Genomic DNA, 23,863 nt, shown 5'->3' on the forward strand with positions numbered 1-23,863 from the left:
TTGGTCCCCGACATACTAAAACAAGCTGTGGTTAAGCCCATCCTCAAAAAACCCAGCCGCCGCAGGAGCAGCCGGTCACTAAGCACGGAGCTCCACAAACCGCGTATTTAGTGACACAGTCCACAATTTGAAGAATGACAGCTGCCATTGTGTAACAATCTACATTCCAAGAGTCTCTCTTTAAGGAACCAGCCCCTCATGAAGGAGCCAGTCTCCGAAACGGCTGTGACAGATTGAATATAAGATAAGTGACAGTAATGGCACGTTTACTACCATCATTATAATAATTTGGATGTGGACATTTCAAAGAGCATCACTGAGGTACCTAATGATTTAGAAGCCTTGTTTCAGGCTCATAGACACGATAGCTGAATTATTGAGCAGCATCGTATGAAGGTACACTCAGCATCACATATTTCAAATCAGACATCGATCTAACAGGTCTTATATTGTTCAGGTTGAGATTACATGTTATGATATTAAGGGTCTTTTTTCTACGAGGAAAATTGAAAAGGCAGATCTTGGCTGAAATTGGCCTGGTTCAACTATCAGCAGACAGAACAATCTAAAAGTTGTGAGACAGCAATTGTAAAGGATAGTCATGGAGTCATTTAGGACTTTCCTTCCCAAAGGACCAGTCGCAAGAGGAGAAGTACAAAAGGTGTTACATGAGCTGAAGCCCTCACACGTTCCTTCGTTCTTGGTATGGAAGCAGCAGATATTTTTCTGTGAATTAAATCAATGCCTACGATCAATTTGTTGGCCCAGTCTCCAAGTATTAAAGCTTTTCCTTGTGTGGTGTCAAAAAGAGTGCCTATGACATTTAGACAGAGACAGAACCAGGCTTAGTTGGGATAGCTGATGACAAATCCCATGGCTTCCAGGAACTAAATGTTGAGTTGGAGGGATGCATTTCATAGAGAAAAACTATTTATAATCTAGTTGTCCAAATATGAAAAAACAGACTCCCAGTCTACATAGATATACTGTGACTACTGTGAGGCTTTTCGTGATAATTATGTGAGACACTGAGATGCCGAAAGGCAGAATCAGATATAAAAAGTGCTGAGGTCCCAGTACGACGATAACTCACGAGTGAGGAGAATTCATAAGCTAGTGTAAGTATCTTTTTGATCCAGGAGTATAGACAGTTTTTTTGGTTGAGAAAAGGGTGAATGGTGGCTAAGGAATTAGTTTCTTCAAGAATTTATTCAAGTCCCAAATATCCAGAATAGGATGAAAACCTTCTGACTTCTTGGGAATGAGGAAGTTCTTAAGCACATGATCCTTGATTCTTTTTCTGAATAGGGATAGTTTCTATGGCATTTGCCCACAGAAAGGAAAGAACCTCCTGATGGAGAAGGTCAAACTGGAACCAATCCTTGACATTCTGGACAATTTGGGGTAAGACTAAAATATGGTTATTGTTTTCATTTTCCAATCATATACCTGTCTAGTTGGGGGAATGGCCTTTGAAAGATTTTGAGAGAGATCGATTAGACTTAGGCAGGGGGTGAAGGGGGAAGATGGTAAAAGGGAACAGTCTAAAACAGGGAGGGTGGATGCCACAGTTAAAATGCCTATATAGTTATATGTGTATTTGAGATTGGTAGTTTGGGGTCACACTGAACTGTATACAGTTTTGAATAGTAATGTTTTCTCTTTTTTGTCTTTATATGTTACTGGCATTGAAACATAGGAACATACAAATGACGCAGAAAAGAACCAAATAGTCCATCCTGTCTGCTCAGCAAGCTTCTTAGGGCATTAACTGCCACTCTGTGCAGGTTACTCCCATGTTTCTGTTAAGGGTAGTTAACTGTCACTTCAAACCTTATAACAACTTGTAAAAATTGCAGCTAGCAACATTTTTTAAGTGATGAGCTTTCTTGAAAATTCAGACAATACTGCTTGACATGCTTTGCTTATGGACTTGGCTGTAGAAGCAATCCTTTGCTTTTCCCCTTATTTCTACATATCAGTACCTCAAACCATAGACGTCGGGGCCCTCTTGGTTGTTGTCTGAATCCATTCCCCCCCTGCCGTTGAAGTGGGAAACAATGTTGTAGTTGCATTAAAAGCATCAAGACTTATCAGTTAAGGTTAGTAATCTCCACACCTTCTTCTAAGAATAGTAACTGCTGCACCAGCAAGTTACCCCATGCACACTTTCTTCATTTCCTTTCGGACTGACTCTATCATTGCACTTCCTCAATAAAAATTTCAGACTACAAAAAATTAAATTATCACATACCTATCATCCCATCACCCATACCACAAATGGGACCATTTTAGAAAATCATCCACACTCAGCCTCCTTCAAATTGAATAAAATTCTGTGTGGATGTTCACTAGGGCCTCAAACAAAACTATGCAAACTTTTTCAGCTAGATCTCTATTGGTTCAAGAGCGAGAGGCAGCTGAATGAAGGTCACTCTTAAGAGTATTGTGCTCCGCACAACACAAAATGGCCACTTTGCCCAGGCACTGCAGCCAAACAACCCATTACAGGCTTGACATTTTGTGGATTATTACAACCTCTCATGCTAAGCTCCTATGCAAAGTTTGGAACCTAACATCAGCTTGCCACCCTTTTTATGGGCCACCAAACTACATGAAAAATTTTACAAAAGAAATTTAAGGCCTAATTTGACTCCTCATTGCTCCTGATGTATACTTTGATTCAGGCCATAACTGGGTCAGTAGTCATGGCCCGTGACGTACATTGAGGATTTGCACTTGAAGGCTTTGCAGCCAACTGGAAGCAAAGATATAGTTACAGAAAGACAAGATGTCACTTTTTTGTGCAACGTTTCACCTTTTTTGGGTACAAATATCTCTATTGTGTAGTTTTTAATTTTTTTTCTTTCTAATGTCATTTGAAAGAGCACCTTTTTCGCTACAAAAGTCACCTTGTTTCATCTTGGACCCAGCCTTGCTTTGGTCAGAACTACAATCCCAAAGACAAGCATCATTTGCATGTGTGAATACACTATGATAAAAAGAGCCATCTTTGGCACCCAACTGTGAAACATGCAAATGAGCTAGAGATGTGAAATTTTACAATACAGCTCAGTTTACTATGCTTACCACACTTTTAGTTTCTGACACATATTTGTTTAGACATATTTTCATAAATTAGTCAAAGTCAGTGCAAAACTTTGTATGCTGATTAGTTACCTTGCATTGGTCAGAGCCACTGCCAAATCAGGAAAACTGACCACTCCAGACAGCCAGACAAGGTACCAGCCACAGGTTTCCAAGCTTTTATTTAAGCATAAAACAAGAAAAGCCAAGACACTATATACGAGAATTGCTTAAATTGCAAATTTCACAAAAATTCACTTACAGGCCGATACAGTAAAGATCGCGGGAGGCCCATTCTCCTGTGCGCACGATTCAGTAAATTAATTTATTTAAATTAGGGCCTGTGGTAAAAAGAGGCGCTAGGGACACTAGCGCGTCCCTAGCGCCTCTTTTTGGACAGGACGGCGGCTGTCAGCGAGTTTGACAGCCGACGCTCAATTTTGCCAGCGTCGGTTCTCAAACCCGCTGACAGCCACAGGTTCGGAAACCGGAGACCGGCAAAATTGAATGTCCGGTTTTCAGCCCGCAAGCCGCAGGCCCATTTTAAATTTTTTTTTTTTTTATTTCTAACTATTTGTAACTTTTGGGACCTCTGACTTAACGCCATGATATTAAGTCGGAGGGTGTACAGAAAAGCAGTTTTTACTGCTTTTCTGTACACTTTCCCGGTGCCAAGAGAAATTAACACCTATCTTTGGGTAGGCGCTAATTTCTGAAAGTAAAATGTGCGGCTTGGCTGCACATTTTACTTTCTGAATCGCGCAGGCATAACTAATAGGGCCATCAACATGTATTTGCACGTTGCGGGTGCTATTAGTTTCGGGGGGGTTGGACACGCGTTTTCGGTGCGCTATTACCCCTTACTGAATAAGGGGTCAAGCTAGCGCGTCAAAATCGTGCATCCAAATGCAGGTTAATAGTGCGCTCCACTGGAGCGCACTGTACTGTATCGGCCTGCTAGTGATTTTTCCTGCCTTGCACATACTTTTGAATGTCCCATCAATGCATGAGAAAGTGGCTTATGAATGTACTGCCTGCCTGATGAAGTTGTTATGGGTGCATCAAGGGTAACAATAATGGGCTCTTCTAGAACTCCACAAGTGTCTCTATGGGGCGGCCAGTAAAATGACCTGGCAGGACCTTGGGGATGCAAGAAATTGACCAAGACATCACATTCGTCATTTGAGACTTCGCATATATGGCCAATCCACCAGGATTTATCATAGACACGAGGTAAATACTGACCAGGTTGGAAGCTGGATACTTGAAGGACATGAAAATAATCATGTTCATGTTCTAGAACAGTTGCAATGAATGAAGTGACATCATTTGAAATTTTGCTAATGCAAATTTTAGTTGCATCAATGGACTTGAATTGATGATTTTCCCTTGTGCCAGCAACTCTAAGACCTTTGCTAAACCTCTATTCCTGAATAGGTCTGATTGCTTCAATGTCCTCCTTTGCCAAAAGAAAAATCTGATGGTGTCACAGGCCAGGGCATGTTCCCAAAATCTCTGCCATAACACACTGCTAACATGACATTACCATAGTTCCTTGTGAAAGTGAATCTTCTGCACGTTCAGGCTTGCATGCAGTAAATAACACAGCACAATAAAATATCCATTTTGAGGGGTCATTTATAAAAGTATGTTGAAGCAAGATGTGTCATAAGCTACAAACATGGTAAGCACAACAAGCTTCACCACAGTGTAGAATTTCACATCTCTAGCTCATCTGCGTGTTACACAGCAAGGCGCTTCTTTTTAACATAGCATGCCCACGCATGCAAATGATGCATATCATTGGGGCCTTAATTTTGACCAAAGCAAGATTGGGTCCAAAATGAAACGGGGCGACTTTTGTAGAAAAAAAAAAAAGATGTTCTATCAAATGACATAAAAAAAGAAAAGAATTAAAAACTACACAGTAGTGATAATTGCACCTGAAAATTGACAAAAATTTGCATTAAAAAAGTGACCATGTCTTTATGTAATTATATCTTTGCTTCCAGTTGCCAGTAAAGTCTCTTAGTGAAAATCTTATGCATGGGCCATGACTACTGGTCCAGTCAGGACCTGACTCAAAGTATAGGTCAGGAGCAATGAGGAGTGAAAGTAGGCTTTATATTTCTTTTGTAACATTTTTCACATACTTTGCTGGCCCTTAAAAAGGTAGACAAGCTCACATTATGTTCCAAACTTTGAACTGGGACTTACCACCAGGGGTTGTACTAATCCACAAAATTTCAGGCCCCTGAGAGGTGTTGTCGGGCTGAAGCACCTGGACAAAATGGCCATTTTAGGTTGCATGGAGCATGGTACTCAGAAGTGACCTCCATTCAACTGCCTCTAGCTCTCCAACCAATGGAGATCCAGATGAAAAATTTAGTATGATTTTGTTTGAGACCCTAGAGAACATCCGTGCAAAATTGTGTTCAATTTGGAGGAGGTTGAGTGTGGACCCCTTGTCCACTTGATATGGAATGACCCAAACGTCATACAAAACGTCAACATACCTCAAACTGCTATTATTTGTTGGAGTCTAAATTAAAATTAGAGAGTTGCACACTTGGAATGTAATAAGGTTATACTAGTAAATTTTGGGGCTGATGCAATAAATGAGCGCGGAAAGCGGGCACTCAGTGTTGAGCGCCCGCTTTCCTAATGCACGCCTAGGCACTTCTCCTGGGTGCGCGATACAATATTTAAATGAGGGGTTGCGCTGCCACGGAGGTGCTAGGGACAAAAGTGCGCCCCTAGCACCTCCATGGCAGCAGGCGCCCAGAAGAGGTGGCTGTCAGTGGGTTAGGAAAATGGATGCTCAAGTTTATGAGCATCCAATTTTCCTAAGCGGTGCATAGCATAAGGGGCTGTGGATGCGCATCCAAACCACGGGTTAAACAGTGCACGCGCCTGAGCGCACTATTTTGCATCGGCCCCTATCTGTTGTCAGTACTAATATAATTTAAAACAGGCTTGCAGCATAAAACTGTGAAATAAAATTTGGATCTCAACTAATTTTGTGAAGATATACATCATAGCCTGAATGGGTATCAAAGAGAAACAGGTTTGAAACTGCCAGAAAGGAAAGAATGGTACTAGGATAAAATGATCCCTTCCTCTAGAAATAGAAAGAACAGGATGATTCTTGGGATTGCATCACCTTTCAAATCACTAGAGACAGCTCTAACAGGACAGTTGTCTTTCACAGACAACAGCCTGTAAAACCAAACCTAGTAAAGAGAGCTGCCTCTCATTTATTCACATGCTCACTTATCTTTCCCTTAACTCTTGCATATCATAATTCTGCTGCCTGGACTTCTAGAGATGTAAAGCTAAATGGGGAAACTGAATCTAAAAATGATTACAAATTGAAGGACACTGGCTTTAATATTTCTAATGTAATTTTTGTCTGGAACCTGAGTGATGCATTTTACCTACATACAATCAAAGCTTCCTAAAGATATTTTTTATTCTGAAGCATCAGCCTGGTCCCTACATTACCATTAGAAATGTATCTGGGATAGTCACAGGGTCTAACCATATTAAAAAAAAAAAAAAAAAAATACTACTAGCCATGAAGAAATAACCAAGCAAGGCTTGAAAGCTCTCTATTCAATAGTTTAGTTCAGCCCTTGCCAAAATTCTATCGTGTGACCCCATTTTAATATTTGAAATTTCCCACAACCCCAGACAATGATGAAAACAAAATAGCAGCTCTCCAGTCTCCCCACCTCCTTACCCTCACCTTACCCAAAGCAAGAGTGGCCCTGTTTCTGTGATCCCATTTAGGGTTAGGACCCACATTTTGGGAGCCATTAACTTAGTTGCAGGTCTTGGAAACTCTAAATGTGCCAGTTTGACTCAGCATAAAAGCATGGCAGCATCACAGTGTACCTGTTAGGCAATGAACACTACTGGAGTGCGTCAGGGATCTGTACTGGGACTGGTTTTTTTGTTGTTTTTTTTGTTTTTGTTTTTGTTTTGTTTTTTATATAAATGATCCAGAAAAGGGAACAATGAATGAAATGATCAAATTTGCAGACGATACAAAATTATTCTAAATTGTTAAATCACAAGCAGATTGTGAAAAACTGCAGGAGGATCTTGCAAGACTGGAAGACTGGGCCTTTGACTGGCAGATTAAATTTAATATGGACAAGTGCAAAGTGATGCACATGGGGAAAAGTAACCCACACTGTCGTTACACAATATTAGGTTCCATATTAGGAGTTACCGCCCAGGAAAAGGACCTGACTGTAATAGTGACAATACTTTGAAATCCTTGGTTCAGTGTGCGGTAACAGCCAAAAAAGCAAAAAGAATGTTAGGAATTATTAGGAAAGGAATTGAGAATAAAACGGAAAATGTCATAATGGCTCCGTATCGCTCCATGGTAAGGCTGCACTTAACATACTGTGTGCAGTTCTGGTCGCCACATCTCAGAAAAGATGTAATTGCATTCGAAAAGGTACAGAAAAGGGCAACCAAAATGATAAAGGGGATGGAACAACTCCCCTAAGAGGAAAAGCTAAAGAGGTTGGGTCTGTTGGAGAAGAGACATCTAAAAAGGGATATAATAGAAGTCTATAAAATTATGAGTGGAATAGAATGGGTAAATGTAAATTGGTTATTTACTCTTTCAAAAAAATCAAAAACTAGGGGGCACTCCATGGAGTTTGCACATTCAAAACAAATCAGGAAAAATTTGTTTTCACTCAACGCACAATTAAACTCTGGAATTCATTACCAGACAATATGGTTAAGGTAGGAAGCATAGCTGAGTTTAAAAAATGTTTGAACAAATTCCTGGAAGAGAAGTCACTATTAACCAAGTAGACTTAAGAAATAGTCACTACTTATCTCTGTGCGATAGCAGCAAGAGATCTATTTACTGTTTGGGATCTTGCCAGATACTTGTGACCTGGATTGAACACTGTTGGAAACAAGATACTGGGCTTGATGGATCCTCAGTCTGATCCAATAAGGCAAGTTCTTATGTTTAAGGCATTTTATCTGGCCTGGCTTGGATTAATTGGGAACACACTGAGTGCAATGTCTCAGGGCTCTAAAGGAACCATCTTTGTTCCCACTATGATGCATTATTGAGTTTTGTGTAATGGTACAGAGAGGACCTCCTTTCAAAAACTGTCTTAATGATGCATTTCCAGAAAGAGAAGACTGATACAGGAGAGAGGCAGGTCCAGCTACACCATTTTCTGCTGTGTTTTTCCTCTAGACTTGTCATGTGCCATGAAAAATTATGCATCAATTTTCTGGAAAATGTTCTCTTTCAGTAATCTGCTCTTTTTGTGAATACAAACTTTGGCTAGATCCTTTATGGCTGAGTTCTGGCAGACATATTGCTCCTGAAAAACTGGGAGTCTTTATAGGTTGCAATGTTATACCTTTTTTAAGGTCCAAATAATTAAAAAAAAAAAAAAAAAAAGATAATGTAGTACAAAGCCCAACAAGAGTCCCTTCTTCAGACTAAACTTTGCCATGTCCTTCAAATAGGTTTCCAGAATTTGTACATTATTCCCCCCCCCCTGCGCAGAATTGCGCAGGGGGGGGATACTGCACAATTGCAAATTCTGCGCAGAAAATGGCAGAAGAGACCCCAGCATGCCGTGAACAGAGCACGCGAAGATGAAGGCCCCCGTGTGCCGCGGAGTGTGCGCCATCTGCGGGACGTGCTCTGCTCGCGGCGAAGATGAAGGCCCCAGTGAGAGTGTGAGAGTGTGTGTGTGTGTGTGAGAGAGAGAGAGACAGGAGAGGGAGGGGGTGTGAGAGGAGGAGGATGAGAGAGCAGGGGGGAGGGGTGTGAGAGAGAGCATGAGAGGTGAGAGAGCGGGGGAGGGAGTGCTTGAGTGTAGGTGCCAGAGAGAGGGAGCCTATATGAGGAGATTGTGAAGGAGTGTGTTATATGTGTGAGAGATTGGGAGCTGGTGTGTATGAAAAAGGGATCGTGTGTATGTGAGGGTTCTAGTCTGTGTGAAGGGATTGTGTATGTGTGAGATAGACATAGGTAGCCTGTGAGAGGATGTATGCTTGAGAGAGAAAGGGAGCTTGTGAGGGTGTGTATGCAAGAGAAAGGGACCCTGTATGAGGGGATATGTGTGTGTGCGCAAGAGAGTGAAGGAGCCTGTATGAGGGTGTGTGTGTGTACTAGAGAGATGGAGCATGTGTGTGAGAGGAAGAGACAAAGGGAGCCTATGTGAGGGGCAGTACTGAGAACGGGGTCAAACTCTGGGACTAGCAATAGAGTGGAAGGAGTTGAGCCTAGAGGTGGAGGGAAGAGATACTAGCAGGTGGAGGAGTTGGGGCCTGAGAGAGCAAAGTGGCCAGGGGAGTAGGGAGAGCGAGTGGAAGGGACACTCTTACAGTGAATTTCTAGGAAATTCTCCTCAAAATATTTAAAATTCTGCATCTCTAAGTAATAACTTTTTTCTGTATTAATTTAAAATGTAATTAAAGAGTGTCATGTAAATTGTGTTATTTTGACCAATAAAAAGTTTGCAGAATTTTAAGTTTTTGTGCGAAGAATTCCTCCAGGAGTAAAACATGCACTAAACCAGTGGTTCACAACCTTTTTTCAGCAGAGACACACCTAGTAGAGGTTCTCACATGTGTGACAGTCACGGGGCAAAATGTAAACATGCACTCTGCATCCTCAGGAACCCCCTCGACCCCCATCAATGGGTGCAGAGCAGAACTAGGGTATTACCCATACAACTCACCATACAAAAAAGATATTCAGGTTCTGATGGCATCTCATTAAAAGCAAAACAAACTTCCTCTACTACCAAGCGCAATAGCCCTTCTTATGAAAAGACTAATTTACCATGAATGCATGTCCTATTGAGAAAACACAACAAATAAGACTGATACAAATGCCTATATGCTAGTAAAATACCTCACCTCAGTCTCACACATAAAACCGAACTTCACCAAGTACAGAAAGACCACAAATTATAAATATGGAGACAGAAACTGGAATGGAAAATCAAAAAAGCCACTCTGCATGCAGTGCAAAACTGGAAAAATGGAAACTGAAATATAGCACCTAACACTTCCAGGATCTGCAATAATGCACACAAACTAATGTGCAAAAGTTACAGCTGCATTATGGAATTCAAACAGTAACAACCCTACCTATAAAAAGGCAATGCTACAAATATTTAACCAGGCCCTAAACACTAATACACTTCCTATTAGGAAAACAGAATAAGCCAAGTTGCTATAGATCCCCACACAGAAATAATTGTAAAACTATACTAATAAATGTTACAAAACAACTGTTGAACAGAATAACATCCAATAATTAAAAACATAAAAATAATTAAAAATTGTCCAAAAATCAATAAAATATTTCAAAACATCAGACACATCACATAATATTCAATAATTAAAATGGCAGTCAATCAAGAAAAATAAACTTTAAAAGTCACATTTACTTACCCTCTCCAGCAACTCTCCTACTCCTTTCCCTTGAAGGCCAAAAGCACTCACCAAGCTATCCCCATGGTCCTCTGCCTTAAGGCCCACAACCAGTTACTCACAGAAAACACATCACCTCCCTGACCAGTGTCTTTTGTCTCTCACACATGCCTGAGTGTGGGCATTTGTGTGAGAATGGGAGCCTGGGTGTGGGCGTTTGTGTGTGTGGTAGAATGGGTTCCCGGATGCGCAAGTGAGAGCTTGTGTGTGTGGTAGAATGGGTGCCCGGGAGCGCAAGTGAAGGCGTTTGTGTGTGTGGTAGAATGGGTGCCGGATGCGTGAGTGAGAGCTTGTGTGTGTGTGTGGTAGAATGGGTTCCCGGATACGCAAGTGAGAGCTTGTGTGTGTGGTAGATTGGGTGCTGTATGCGCAAGTGAAGGCGTTTGTGTGTGTGGTAGAATGGGTGCCCAGGTGCGTGAGTGAGAGCTTCTGGCTGCCGGAATATCTGTGCACAGTGCAAACTGTATTGCATAAATTATCCCAGGTAACATTATCATCAGTTCAGAACATTATTGCTCGGACGAATAATAATAGGTAAGAGACTTCTGTGCACAGTGCAAACTAAGTTTACAGTTACTGAAATAAAGGCAAGTGTAACATAATTGCAATATAAGCGTGTTAGGGACCTAGATGAAGAGTTTTGTTTAATTTTATTCCTTACCTATGTCTGGGAGTGGCTCTCCCCCTCCCCCCCCAGTGAAACAACTGAATTTCAATTGAATTTCATCCAATCCCCAGGTTCCCACAGCCCACATCTGCCTGCTTTTACAGCCGCCAGGAGCTCTAATGGCCCCATCTGTAACCAGCGCGGCTGAGTGCCACTTCTACTTTAATCGCGGATCTGTCACGCTCACTGCTCCTCTGGGGAGGAATCCCCAGAGCAACCGGGCTCACTGCGCATTGGGGAATCCCTGCTCCATCTTGGCTCCCTACCTCTTTAGAAGAGGGAAATCCTGGAGCGGTTGGCCTTTTTTCTTTGCGGCTCACCGCCACATTTAATTTCAGCGCGGCCGGCCTGGAATTCTTCACCACCAATCCTCCCGGCCCCCCCTCAAACCACCTCACCCCTGGGCTATGGGATGCCCCCTTCTTCCTGCCCCACCAGCCAATCAGAGGCTTCCTCCCTTCTGGGGAAGGAGGAGGCTTCCAATTGGCCCGTGGGGGCAGGAAAAATGAAAGGAGGCTTCCCACTGGCCAGCAGGGGCTGAATGAATAGAGGAGGCTTCCCATTGGCCAGCAGGGTCAGGCAGAAGGGAGGAGGCTTCCCATTGGCCAGCGGGGGGCAGGCAGAAGGGAGAAGAGAAGCACAACTGGGCAGTGGGACACCGGGAGCCGCAACACACCTGCCAATGCTTGGCGATACACTGGTGTGTCGCGACCCACCAGTTGATAATCGCTGCAGAGTTCATTTCAAACTTAGAACACGGGCAAGTGATCAAAGACAACAAAAGATGAAGTATGTGTGGTACGTTATTTAGAAATAAAACTCCACCCAAAGGTATCTTCACTTTTTTAGGTTCTTTCGAGATCAGGGCACACTGTACACCTTCCACACGGTAAAGCACCCATTCATTCCTCATATGTCATTGGTGTGGATAAAGACAATAGACAATCAGAACTTACAGTTGCCATGGCTTACTATGCTGAGGAATATTCTGAGGTATATGCTCTCAAATATGTAGGAGAGTTGGCATTGATTATGTATCTCAGACACGCACTAAACTTAACTCCTGCCCTGACCCAGGCATTAGAAAACTATCATAAAAAACCTGCACTAACTGTTTTCCTTGCAAGCATGGCTCTCTGCATTGCCTATGAATAGTTAATTGGCTCCTTTGTATACCATTTGCATGGACTCGTGCTAAACCAGCCGCAGCTTTTTGCACACATTTCTTCTATGCTAAACACGCAATTACATACACACGTTTGAGTGTGGAAAAACACTTGTAATATCGCACACAAAAACCCGTGGAAGGTTTACCACAGCTTATTACATCGGCCCCATGGATAGGTGTTCTGTGCAGGGCTTTAAGAACTCTACTTATATCAATTCTCTTCTACAATTCTGAAATTGTAGTCTGGCCCAAGAACAATCTCTCAGAGTTAGATGTAAGAACAAGAAAGCTTCTTCATACTCATCAATTAATCAATAAAAATCAGTGCATGCCAAGACTGTACATTCCAAGAACTGAAGGTGTATAGAAATAGAAGTTGGTCGTATATAAATAGATTATGTATATAGAGCTATTATTATAGGCCTTCAAGCATGCCAAATAGGATCAACAGACCCAAATACTCAAAATGTGCTGACATATAAAAGTAAACAGTCAAAATCTATCTGTATCCTAAAGCTTGAACAATCGTTTCAATGTGTAGAAGGAATGAGTGAGCATCTACCAGTACACAAGGGGAAAAAGGCAAATTTGCAAAGCAAGAGAACTGTTACTATGTACCTAAACAGAGTGAGAAAAAAAAAAGGTAAGTTGATTTTTCTAAGGAAATATCTGGTCCAGTTGTTAATAAAGTCCCTTTGAAAAACTAACATGGCATTCTGCTGCAATCTATATACTTGCTTCAATATCATCTCAGTAAACTAAATAAAGCTATTTCTCCACCCTGCATGAGATTTAACTTTTTTTTTCTTTATTCTTACAATATGTGGTACCAGTACTCACATAAACATAAAGGCATGGAGGAGTAGCCTAAAAGTTAGAGCAGCAGGCTGTGAACCAGGGAAGCCAGAGTTCTAATCCTGCTGCTGCTCCTTGTGACCATGAGCAAGTCACTTTACCCTCTATTGCCTCAGGTACACTCTTGTGAGCCCTCTGGGGACAGAGAAATGCATACAGCACCTGAATGTAATCCACTTTGAAGTACCTGAAAGGTGTAATATAAATAAATCAATGCTTTAGTCATATATGGTAAAGAAAAAGCTCTTCCACCCTGTTAATATATGAAGGCTGGGCAGAGTTTAACTCAACCGTGATACAGATGTCTCAAAGGAAACACCTGCATGAGCCAGGGTGCAACCTGAAGTGATTTTTTTTTTTCATTTCAAATACTGAAATCTAAATACAGAAATGTATAACCAGCGGAACAGATCTGACAAAGCATTTTTATTTATTTGGATTGACCATCCTTCAGTTTATAAATGATCATAGTAATTAACAATAAAAAGAAAGCATACCGTCTACAACCTAGTAAATGATGGCAGAAAAAGGCAGATTCTTGGATGAATTTGTGATAAACTCTTACTTCATTTCTCCTTTGTTGCCCTCAGAAAACTATGAAAGTTAGGTAAACAAATCCTACCCCTTTTCATCTGGTTTGTACAAAAAAACAGAGATTAACCAATGCCATCATTTCTCTTCATGCATGCTATTAAGAGGTGGGGGGGGGGGTCTGGTATACTGAACAGTGGAGTTTTGTACTTTTACTGAACTACAAATGAATTTCCTTGTACCTCACTGCAGGCCATGTGTTCTCACGTTCCATGGCAATACATGGTTTGGGCCAAAAGTTAAATTTTAAAGAGCATTTTGCATAATAATAAGGCATGTGCCCCAAATGGAATAACCCCTTGGTGGCTCCTAGAACAGATTTATAAAGAAGGAAATGTAATCTTTTTTTCCTTCTCCCTGCAAATTTGAGCAAGAGTCATCAAAATTTAATTACAGGATAGAGAAAATTCAAGTATCTCAAAGTGCATCAGATACACATGGTAATTAGTGCAAACTGGAAACAGAAAATGAACAATCTACTGCTCTTTGTTTCTAGCTACAGTTTACTGTAGCTTTGTTGATGACTGTTCTTACAATGACACATTACCCAGCCCACCATTAATGAACTATATCAGCAAGTGAAGACAACACAAAGTATGCTATTCTAAAGTATTCTGGCTATGATCTCTTTATTTGGAATCATAGTTAAAGTTCACCATAAGGATGTCTGAATAAGATATGTTAACAGTAGCTTTGTTAGTTCCATGGTCTTGTAGGCCAGTTTCCGAGTAGGTTTATAGCTTTAGTAAAAAGAATACAAATAAGGCATAAAAATGATTTCTACCATCTGAACATAATACTAAAACAGATTAATAGAATGCCAAAGCAGATTTCTGGCACATATGTGCAATTAGTCAGTTTCATAGATTTAGAATTATAAAAGTGTGTATTGACTAGGTGTTTGATTTTAAAATCATTTGAATAGAAATAATAAAATTATTAAGTGTCATTTTGGTCACTGCATTTTGTTGACCTAACTTAGACTTGGATCTAACTTAGTCATGATGAAGTCATCGTATTCTGTAACTTTGAAAACTGTGCCTTGTTTGCAACTTTTTTTTGTACCTGCCAGTTTTCCTCCTACTTCCAGCTCAGTCAGAGTGAGGGCTCAGGTCTGGTGCCATGAGCCTTCATTTGAAACTCTCTCTCTCCCCACACACAAAACTTACCTAGTCTGATCATTACAGAGATGGTCCTATGCCAGAAGTCTTGCACCAGGGCTCCTTCTGGAATCCTGCATCCATGGACTCTGAATTTGGCCACTAGGTGTCACCCTTAAGCATGGACTCCCTCTGCCCTGAGGTCTGTGAAGGTCATTTCCACAGCATCCCCAGCTGATCCGGGCAGCAGAAGGCCCAACTCTGGAACTGAACAGGGGACCTTCTGCACAGTGCTGCCACTGAGCCTCAGACCGGCTACTGTAATTTCTAAGGAGTTTCTAAAATTTTCCAATAGCCATAAAATTTAACATGGCTGGTGGTAAATAATCTCAGTTTGGTGGGTATTACAGAAAGGAGCTATAAGCTGTTATTCAAAGTGCCATAAGAAATGTCATTTTTGGACTGACTCCACTGCTCAGGCTCTGGTGCAGAGGATCCAGGGTTCAAATCCCCCCATCTATCAGTAACTTTGAGCTGCCTAGATATGCAGTCTGGAGTGGTCAGGCAGGAAAGAAATGAAGACATATTGTACCTGATTTGTAACTCATCTTATGTATGGGTTTGGAAAGGTGACTAAATCCAAGACCAGTAGATAAAAAAAAAAAAAGAAAATTAAAATAAAGTCACTCTTAAAAGAACCAAACCTATTTAACACACTTTGAATTCTCTAGGAAAAGTGTGATATACATAATGATGATGATGAAAGAAGTAAAATCTCATCAGAAATGGTGTCTGCACTACCAAAAGGAGACTTGAGATCCAGTAGTGAATTTTACATCTTAGCAAAATCATTTCCCTCCATTTCATTCCAGATTTCCATGACAAGTTTACATTTTTAAGCTTTAATTTAGTGACACTGGGAGCTGTGCAAAAGATCAAATACTGGAGGGTAAATCTCCATCAAATAGCTGAATATCCCCCAGAGCTAGCATATGGAGAGGGCTTGCAAAACTATTCAACCCCCTAAAAACTCAGATTTGTGTGAATTATCAAATGACACTTACACAGACAGTAAGTTTATTGCAAACCAATTGCTGTTAAAGTAAATTTTCAAAGTCACAATTCATTATTTCTTTGCATTTTTTTTTGTAAAATAAAATTAAACACTGAAAAATGCTGTGGAAGCTCCAAGTTTACACAGATGAAAGATAATCTGAAGGAAAGCTGTGAAAATGAAGTCCAAAGAGCATTCTAAGGAAATTAAAGATAAAGTTATAGACATGCACAAGATAGGAAAATGCTACAAAATAATATCTAAGTGCTTGGATATCCCAGTGAGCACTATTGGATCAATTGTGAGGAAATGGAAGCTGAATCATACCACCCAGACACTGCCTAGACAAAGCCACCCCTCAAAACTCAGCATCAGAGCAAGGAGGAGACTTGTGAGGGAAGCCACAGAGAGGCCAATAATCACTTTAAAGGACCTACAGAGGTCGGTGACGGAGAATGGAGTGGAGATGCACCAGTCAACCATATCAAGAGCTCGGAATACAATTGGACTGCAGGGGCTAGAAAGAAGCCATTACTGAAAAAAACACATCAAAGCACATCTGGAGTTTGATAGAAGGCACCAGTGACCCAGCTAAAATGTGGGATAAGATTTTCTGGTCAGATAAAACAAAAATACTTTTTTGGCCAAAATTCAAAATGGTATGTGTGGCACAAACCTAACACTGCCCATTCCTCAGCAAACACCATCCTAACAGTACAGTATGGGGCTGGCAGCATCATGCTGTGGGGATGCTTTTCCTCAGCAGGGACTGGGCATCTTGTTAAAACTGAAGGATGGATGATGGTGCAACATACAGGGAGATACTGCTAAAAAACAAACTTGGGAGAAAGTTAATCTTTCAGCAAATCGATGATCCCAAGCACAAGGCCAAAGCAAAAGAGGAGTAGTTGAACAATAAAAAAGGTGAATGTTCTACAATGGCCAATTCAAAGTCCTGATCTCAATCCAAAGGAGAATCTGTGGCACTATTTGAAAATTACAATGTACTTTGAGTGTGTGTGTGTGTGTATAAAACACTGTTAATAGTCTTTAATGAATGTGCTATATAGAGAGCACTTATCTACAGAACTAGTGTATTCTTGAGGGATGATTGTGGGTCCTCACATTGGACCATGATGAGGAGTTGTGAAAGAAAGATTTGTAAATACCCATAAGAGTGACGTGCTGAATCTGTGCCCAATGTAATTACATGGAAAAAGGAGGGGGGGGGGGGCACTTTACAGTTGGCATGGATGTTGGATTTATTATGGAAACTTGTATGCTCATCTGCTAAGGATGCTAGAGAACCAATGACGAAGACAGTCAAAACTGACTGGGATAAGGACTAATATCATCCAACCTTCTATGACTAGCATCTGAGATATATTCCTTAGCAGTGTGAACCGATTCAACTGGATGGGCCAACTGGCCTTTTTTTCAGTAATTTTTTGTCATGTCATGTCATCATGATTGGCTAGCAAATAAATTTTATTGCTACAAATAAATGTGTATGTTTCATCTGCCAATGCCAACACCTGTTCTCACAAGTTTTAAAAGTGAACTAATTATCAAAAGTGCACTCCATCTCCTAGTAAAACAAACTAGGATTTTCATTCTCTCTCCTCACTCCCATCTCTTCAAAATTAAAGGGCATCCCAGGGTCACCTCTCATTCTTTTTACATCTCTTGGCCAGTGCCACTACCACCACCATCAAATCAAGTTTAGACGTGCTTGGAAATGCCAGAAGAAAACTCCAGGCAAAAAGAGTTGCTTTAACTGAAAAGCGCGTAAACTACCAAAGCAACCTTCCAAATGCATTAAACAATGGACAGATTTCCAGTGCCTTCATCATTAAACAGAATGACCCAATGTGAACCCCTGGGGCTGAAGCAGCTCTCCCCCAACCATTAATCAGTCGAAGGGAGCTGGAAGATCTCACTGATTACCCTATCACCACATATTCTATTGCGAATTAAAACAAATTACAAAAGTGAAGCGCAAAGATCCTCTGCACCCAACCCCTCCCTCCCTCTCTGTCCGTTCATGGAGGCAGGCCCCGGGAGAGAGCATGGCCGAGCAGCTGCGGCGAAAGGGATAAGCGAGCCAGCACAGGCCCGCCAGCGCCTCCTCCTCCCCTACAGGCTCCCGGGAGGCACTTCACCTCAAGAGTTGCCTTCGAAGAGGCTGACGGGCACCGGCTGCCCCTGGCGCCCAGAGTCTGCCAGGCTAGGCTGAGGCAGGGCTGGCAGGCCTCCCGGGCCGCCTCTCTTCCCGCCTCACGAAGACTAGCCGGCTTCCTTCCCCCTCCCCCTCCCCCTCCTCCCTCTCAACTCGCTCCCTCCCCCCTCCCGTAAGGATGATTATAAAGCAGCGGCGCCGCGCCGCTCTCTCTTACCTCGGCATCTACTGTAGCCATGGCTGGAGCCCGGAGTGTAGCCCCGCCTCCTCGCCGCTGACGTCATGATTCACCTCGCAGCCTCCCGCCCGCCGGCGAGCACTCACTTTCGTCTCTAGCCTGGTGCTCGTGGGCCACGGGGAGAGACGCTTACGAAAATTGCGCATGCGCCAACGTTTGAGGCTTTTTATTCTTTTTTTTTTTTGTTCTCCCACATCATGGCGGCGCCCGTCTTCCTGTATTCCGTACAAGAAGACTTCCCCCTCCACTCCCGTAGCCACAGCATGGCTAAACTCGTGCCATTCCAAAAGTTGGCTGGCCGGCTGGTTATACATGTAAGTTAGAGCGGGCACGAAGAATTAAAATCGTATATTCCATAAAAATGGTAAAATAGCCAAGGAGGAAGATACGATTCATTTTTAATTGTGGAAATTAACAAATTCCATGTTTCCAAATTCAGAAATAATATTCTATGTTTTGGGAAGACAATAAATCGCTTAATATTTATCGTTAGTTTGAGTTCTTCCTGACTTGTTTTTTAAGGGTTTTATAAGAAAAAAAAACTCCCTTGCGACGGGATGCTCTTAATTACAGAAACATCTTGATATCACAGTGCTCAATATCACCCTTTCCCTATTAGCCTGCAGGGTTAGTAGAATATCTGCAGTTTAGTTTTTATACCACATTGAAAGCACATTTATTGAGTTATTTAAAAGTATGTATATACCGCCACTCCATAGATTGTAATAAAAATAAAGCATACATACATTTTTTTAACAAAATTATGAGACGCATATTAATATATAATACTCTTAAAAGTCCCCTCTTAATTTTCTTATTGAGAACAATGTATTAAATGCTGTTCATTCATTCCTCTTATCATTTTGTTGCTTCGAATAATGCCTTAAATAGCCAGGTTGTCAATACTTTTTTTAAAGACTTATTTATTTATTTATTATTAACTTCAGTTTCAGGTATTACTCTTAAATATTCTGGCATAGAGTTCCACAATCTTGGACTTGCATCTGATATCGCTCGATTATGCATTTTAATTCAAAGCAGAACATTCCAATAGTTTTCTGTTCTATATTAAAATACACTATACCAAAGTAAATCTGCTGTGTGTTTTCATCTGCAACCAAGTTATTTCAGTAAAAGATTTATTTTTTAACAATACTATTTTTTAACAGGGTGGGTGCAAGTTTTTTTTGCTTCTCTGTGCGAACAATTACTGTGCTGTGCCTCCTTTGTTCATTCATTATCTGTTCCTGGCCAACCAAAAAAAATCCCAGCTCCCTTCAGTGATAAACTTTGAAAACTGATATTATTTCCCCCCCCCAGGTAGTAGGTGCCCTAGGCAAACCTTATAGCCTTGCACAATGCCCAAACCCCAACCTCTCCCTTGGCCTGCTCTACACACAGGTAAGAGTTATGCATTTCTAATAACATTTTATATGAAAAATATCAAAGTACAATATTCTGAGGTAAAAAATATCACTTACATTATATTTACACTACTGTGATGCTAACCAGAAATCCTATTAGGCCTATTGTAACGTGTGTTGTGTGTGTTTGACCCTACAAAAGCCCAAAAACACTAATGCACTTCCTATTAGGAGAATACTCACCTCAGTCACACATGTAGAACATAAATAGACCCCCACCAAATACAGAATAGAGCAACCATAAAGTAGAAATATTATTATTTATTTATTTTAAAGCTTTTCTATACCGTCGTTTAGTAATGCACCATCACAAAGGTTTACAGTTAGGCACAAAATATGTCTGGTTTCTAAGTTATCTATAGGGTGCCAGTTTTATACGGTAACACAGTTCAATAATATACTCTGTTAGAAGTGGGATGTATTTTTTATTTATCTGATTATTGGGATAATCATATGTATATACTGTTTTTAAATTAATATTTAATTGTGAGTAAAAATACTAAAAGTACTAAAAGAATAAAAATAATACATACTGCTATTTTACAGGTGACTGTATAAATGTGACAAAACCTGAACTGGAAACCACAAGAAGCCAGTCTCTATGCAGTGGGACAATAAAAACCAGAACCATCACCATTCCTAAAACATCAACAATAAAATCAAGAAATTAAATAAATGCATAATCATAATAATAAAAACATGCTAATAAAAATATTCCAAAAACAGATGACAAATATAAGATTGAACAATTAAAAACTGTCATACAATTTTTTTAATGTCCCAAACACCAATAAAATATTACAAAACAGCAGACAGATTAAACAACACCCGAAAATAAAACTAAAAAGGATTTTAAAAATGTACCCTCTCCATACCTGGGAACTTTTGATTTGAAGTAACCCTCATATTGTCATGGATTAGTGGGAGTGGGGTGCACAAACTTTCTCATCTCTTTCTTATATTTACACACACAGATACACATAAGCTCACACACACGTATTCTTCCTCTCAGACAAACCCATAGGCATCTCCAGCTCTTCTTTGGTTGGGATCTGCCAGCAGTCCTGGGCCCTCTTCATTTCAGCTGCTGGCAGGTTGGTATCCACCTGCAGCCCCATTCTCTCTCTCTCTCTCTCACACACACACATATAACCAAGGCAGCTCCCATTCTTTCTCACACTACCCAGACAAGCTCCTAGTCACACCCACACACCTCAGGCAAGCTCCCAATCACATCACCCAAATGCCAGACAGGCTTCCATTCTCACACACATATGCCCTGTCCATCCCAGGCAGCCTCCCATTCACACACACACCCACCCCAGGCAGGCTCTTATTCACACACATGCATGCATCCCAGGCATCCTCCCATTCACACACATGCATGCATCGCAGGCAGCCTCTCGTTCATACGCATACCCATCCCATGCAGCATCACATTCACACACACCCACTCACAGCCCCCATCCCAGACAGCTTCCCATTCACTTGCACACAACCCAGACAAACTCCCATTCACACACACACCCATCTCAGTCAGCCTTCCATTTACTCACACACACACACACACACATGCCGCCAGCCTGAATATTTGTTGGGGACCGCAGCCATTCAGCATCTCCTCCTGCATGCTGGCCATGCAATAATTCAACACTCGCGGTGCTAGCCCTTCCTGTATTCTAATTTTGCGGGACTAGCACATGAGTAGTAGGTGCAGGATGGGCTTCTTCCACCGTGGTGTAATGGAGCCCACTGGTGGCCGCACAGGCTTTCTGATTCTTCAGCCACCGGTGGGATGGGGTCCACTAGCGGCCACATGGGCCTCCTGCTTCTTCCACCGATGGTAGCATAGGCCTCTCCATGCTCCTGATGCTGCCCCCCCCCCGGGAATGCCGCTCTGTGCAATTGCACAGTTTGCACACCCAATCACGCCAGGCCTGTTTTTTAACACTGTGGCAATGTGTTATCCTTACCGGAAGGTGTTGGAAACCTCAAAAAGGCCTAAGAGTCTTTCAAGACTATAACTTTCCCCCCATCAGGAAAGAAGCCAAGGGAGCATGGAGTGGCTACTTCCAGAGACAGTGCAAGGGTATTAAAAATGACACGAGGCGGGTGGCTTATTGAGACATGAGCTTTCGAGGGCAGAGTCCACTTCATCAGATGAAGTACAGAAGTGAGTAAAATATATGGGGATGGGGGCAGGGGAAATAGCAGAAGGAACTACATAAACTCCTGAAGGAATTCCCCAGTGGAAAACACCAATAGATTTACATGGAAACACCCCGGGAACCTCAACTAAGTACTTTCTACGTATTACCCAAAATACATGGAACTCTATGTAAGGTGCCCTAGGTGAACCTTACAGCCTTGTGCCCCTTCCCTTCACACACACTAAAACGTATGCATTTATAATAACATATTTAACATGAAAAAGTACATTCTGTAGTAAAAATATCACTAATATGTATATTATATTTACATGCACTATTATGGTGCCATCCAGAAAACCCCGCAAAAAAAGCATTTGGAACCTGTATGGTATTAGGTCTATTGTAAAACGTGTTGGGTGTGGGCTTGGCCCTCAAAAAGCGATGAGCAAACTGAATTACAATTACAATATAATAAACCTCCCATACCATAACAGCACTAACTGTCATTATTCAAACACGAACAATCCAATGTTACACCAGGCCCAAAAACACCTATACACCTTCTATTAGACAAACAGAGTAAGCCAAGCTGCTATAGATTCCTACACAGAAACATGCTAGCAGAATATATTACTTCGGTCATACATACAGAAAACAGACAGACCTTCAGCAAATACAGAATAAAGTGACCACAAAGTATAAATAGAAATTTATGGAGAAAAACTGAACTGGAAAGTGCAACAATGGAAAAACAGATACATCACCATTTCAAGCAATAAAATCAGGAAATGTAAAACCATACTAATAAAAAAGAATAAATATTTCAAAACAGCTGATGGATAGAATAATATCTAATAATTAAAAGCTTATATACAGATTTTTAAAAATTTCTCAAAATATTTCAAAACAGACATAACACCCAATAATTAAAATAAGGATAAAAAAATCACGTTCTCCATCCTTACACACTCTCACATACCTGCAGTCACATATGCTGTCACACACATGCACATACACATTTTTGGGTCCCCACAACAGTTGGGAGCCTCATCTCTCTGTTATTGGTAGGGCTGGCAGATGCTTTTCCTCCTCCTCCTCTCTTCAGCTATGGGAGCCCAGCCGACATTACTGTTGCTTCTGCTCCTTCACTTTTGGGCTGCTGCCTGCTACTTTTCCTCACTCTCCCCCCCAAACATCCTGTTTCTTTCTTCTGGCCCCATGGGGCTGGTGGTGATACCTCTTGTTCCTTCCTGCTATAGCGATTGGGCCACCAACTTCCAACCTGTACAGGCCAGAAGAAGAAGTGGTGTCCAGGAGGCCCACTTGCGCAGGAAGGAGGATGTTCAATCACCACGGACCTGCCATCAAGAAGAATCAGGAGGCCTTCTCCACTGCTGAAGATATCTGAGCTAGACCTGTGGAAGCACTAGGCAGCTGCTCCAAAACCTGTGGCACTGTAAGAATATAAGAAATTGCCATGCTGGGTCAGACCAAGGGTCCATCAAGCCTAGCATCCTGTTTTCAACAGAGGCTAAACCAGGCCACAAGAACCTGGCAAGTACTCAAACACCAAGAAGATCCCATGCTACTGATGCAATTAATAGCAGTGGCTATTCCCTAAGTAAACTTGATTAATAGCAGTTAATGGACTTCTCCTCCAAGAACTTATCGAAACCTTTTTTAAACCCAGCTACACTAACTGCATTAACCACATCCTCTGCAACAAATTCCAGAGCTTAATTGTATGTTGAATTTTCTCCAATTAGTCTTAAATGTGCTACTTGCTGACTTCATGGAATGCACCCTGGTCCTTCTATTATCCAAAAGTGTAAGTAACCAATTCACATCTA

General features: G+C 41.4%; 1 protein-coding gene across 4 annotated transcripts in view; it reads right to left on the minus strand.

Annotated features, from left to right (window-relative positions):
- The window catches only part of EHMT1 (euchromatic histone lysine methyltransferase 1), a 441,279-nt gene extending 422,742 nt beyond the window's left edge, over nucleotides 1-18,537 (minus strand). For 3 of the 4 annotated variants that reach the window (XM_029611524.1, XM_029611528.1, XM_029611523.1), the window contains exon 1: nucleotides 18,419-18,536. In XM_029611524.1, coding sequence (XP_029467384.1) covers nucleotides 18,419-18,439 — 21 coding nt within the window. In that variant the 5' untranslated portion in view covers nucleotides 18,440-18,536. Of the gene's footprint in view, nucleotides 1-18,418 lie in introns of all 4 variants that reach the window. The other variant, XM_029611529.1, reaches the window with a different exon arrangement.
- Nucleotides 18,538-23,863: the final 5,326 nt, after the last annotated feature.

The sequence above is a fragment of the Rhinatrema bivittatum genome, chromosome 8 (assembly GCF_901001135.1).
Source record: "Rhinatrema bivittatum chromosome 8, aRhiBiv1.1, whole genome shotgun sequence".
Taxonomy (NCBI): Eukaryota; Metazoa; Chordata; class Amphibia; order Gymnophiona; family Rhinatrematidae; genus Rhinatrema; species Rhinatrema bivittatum.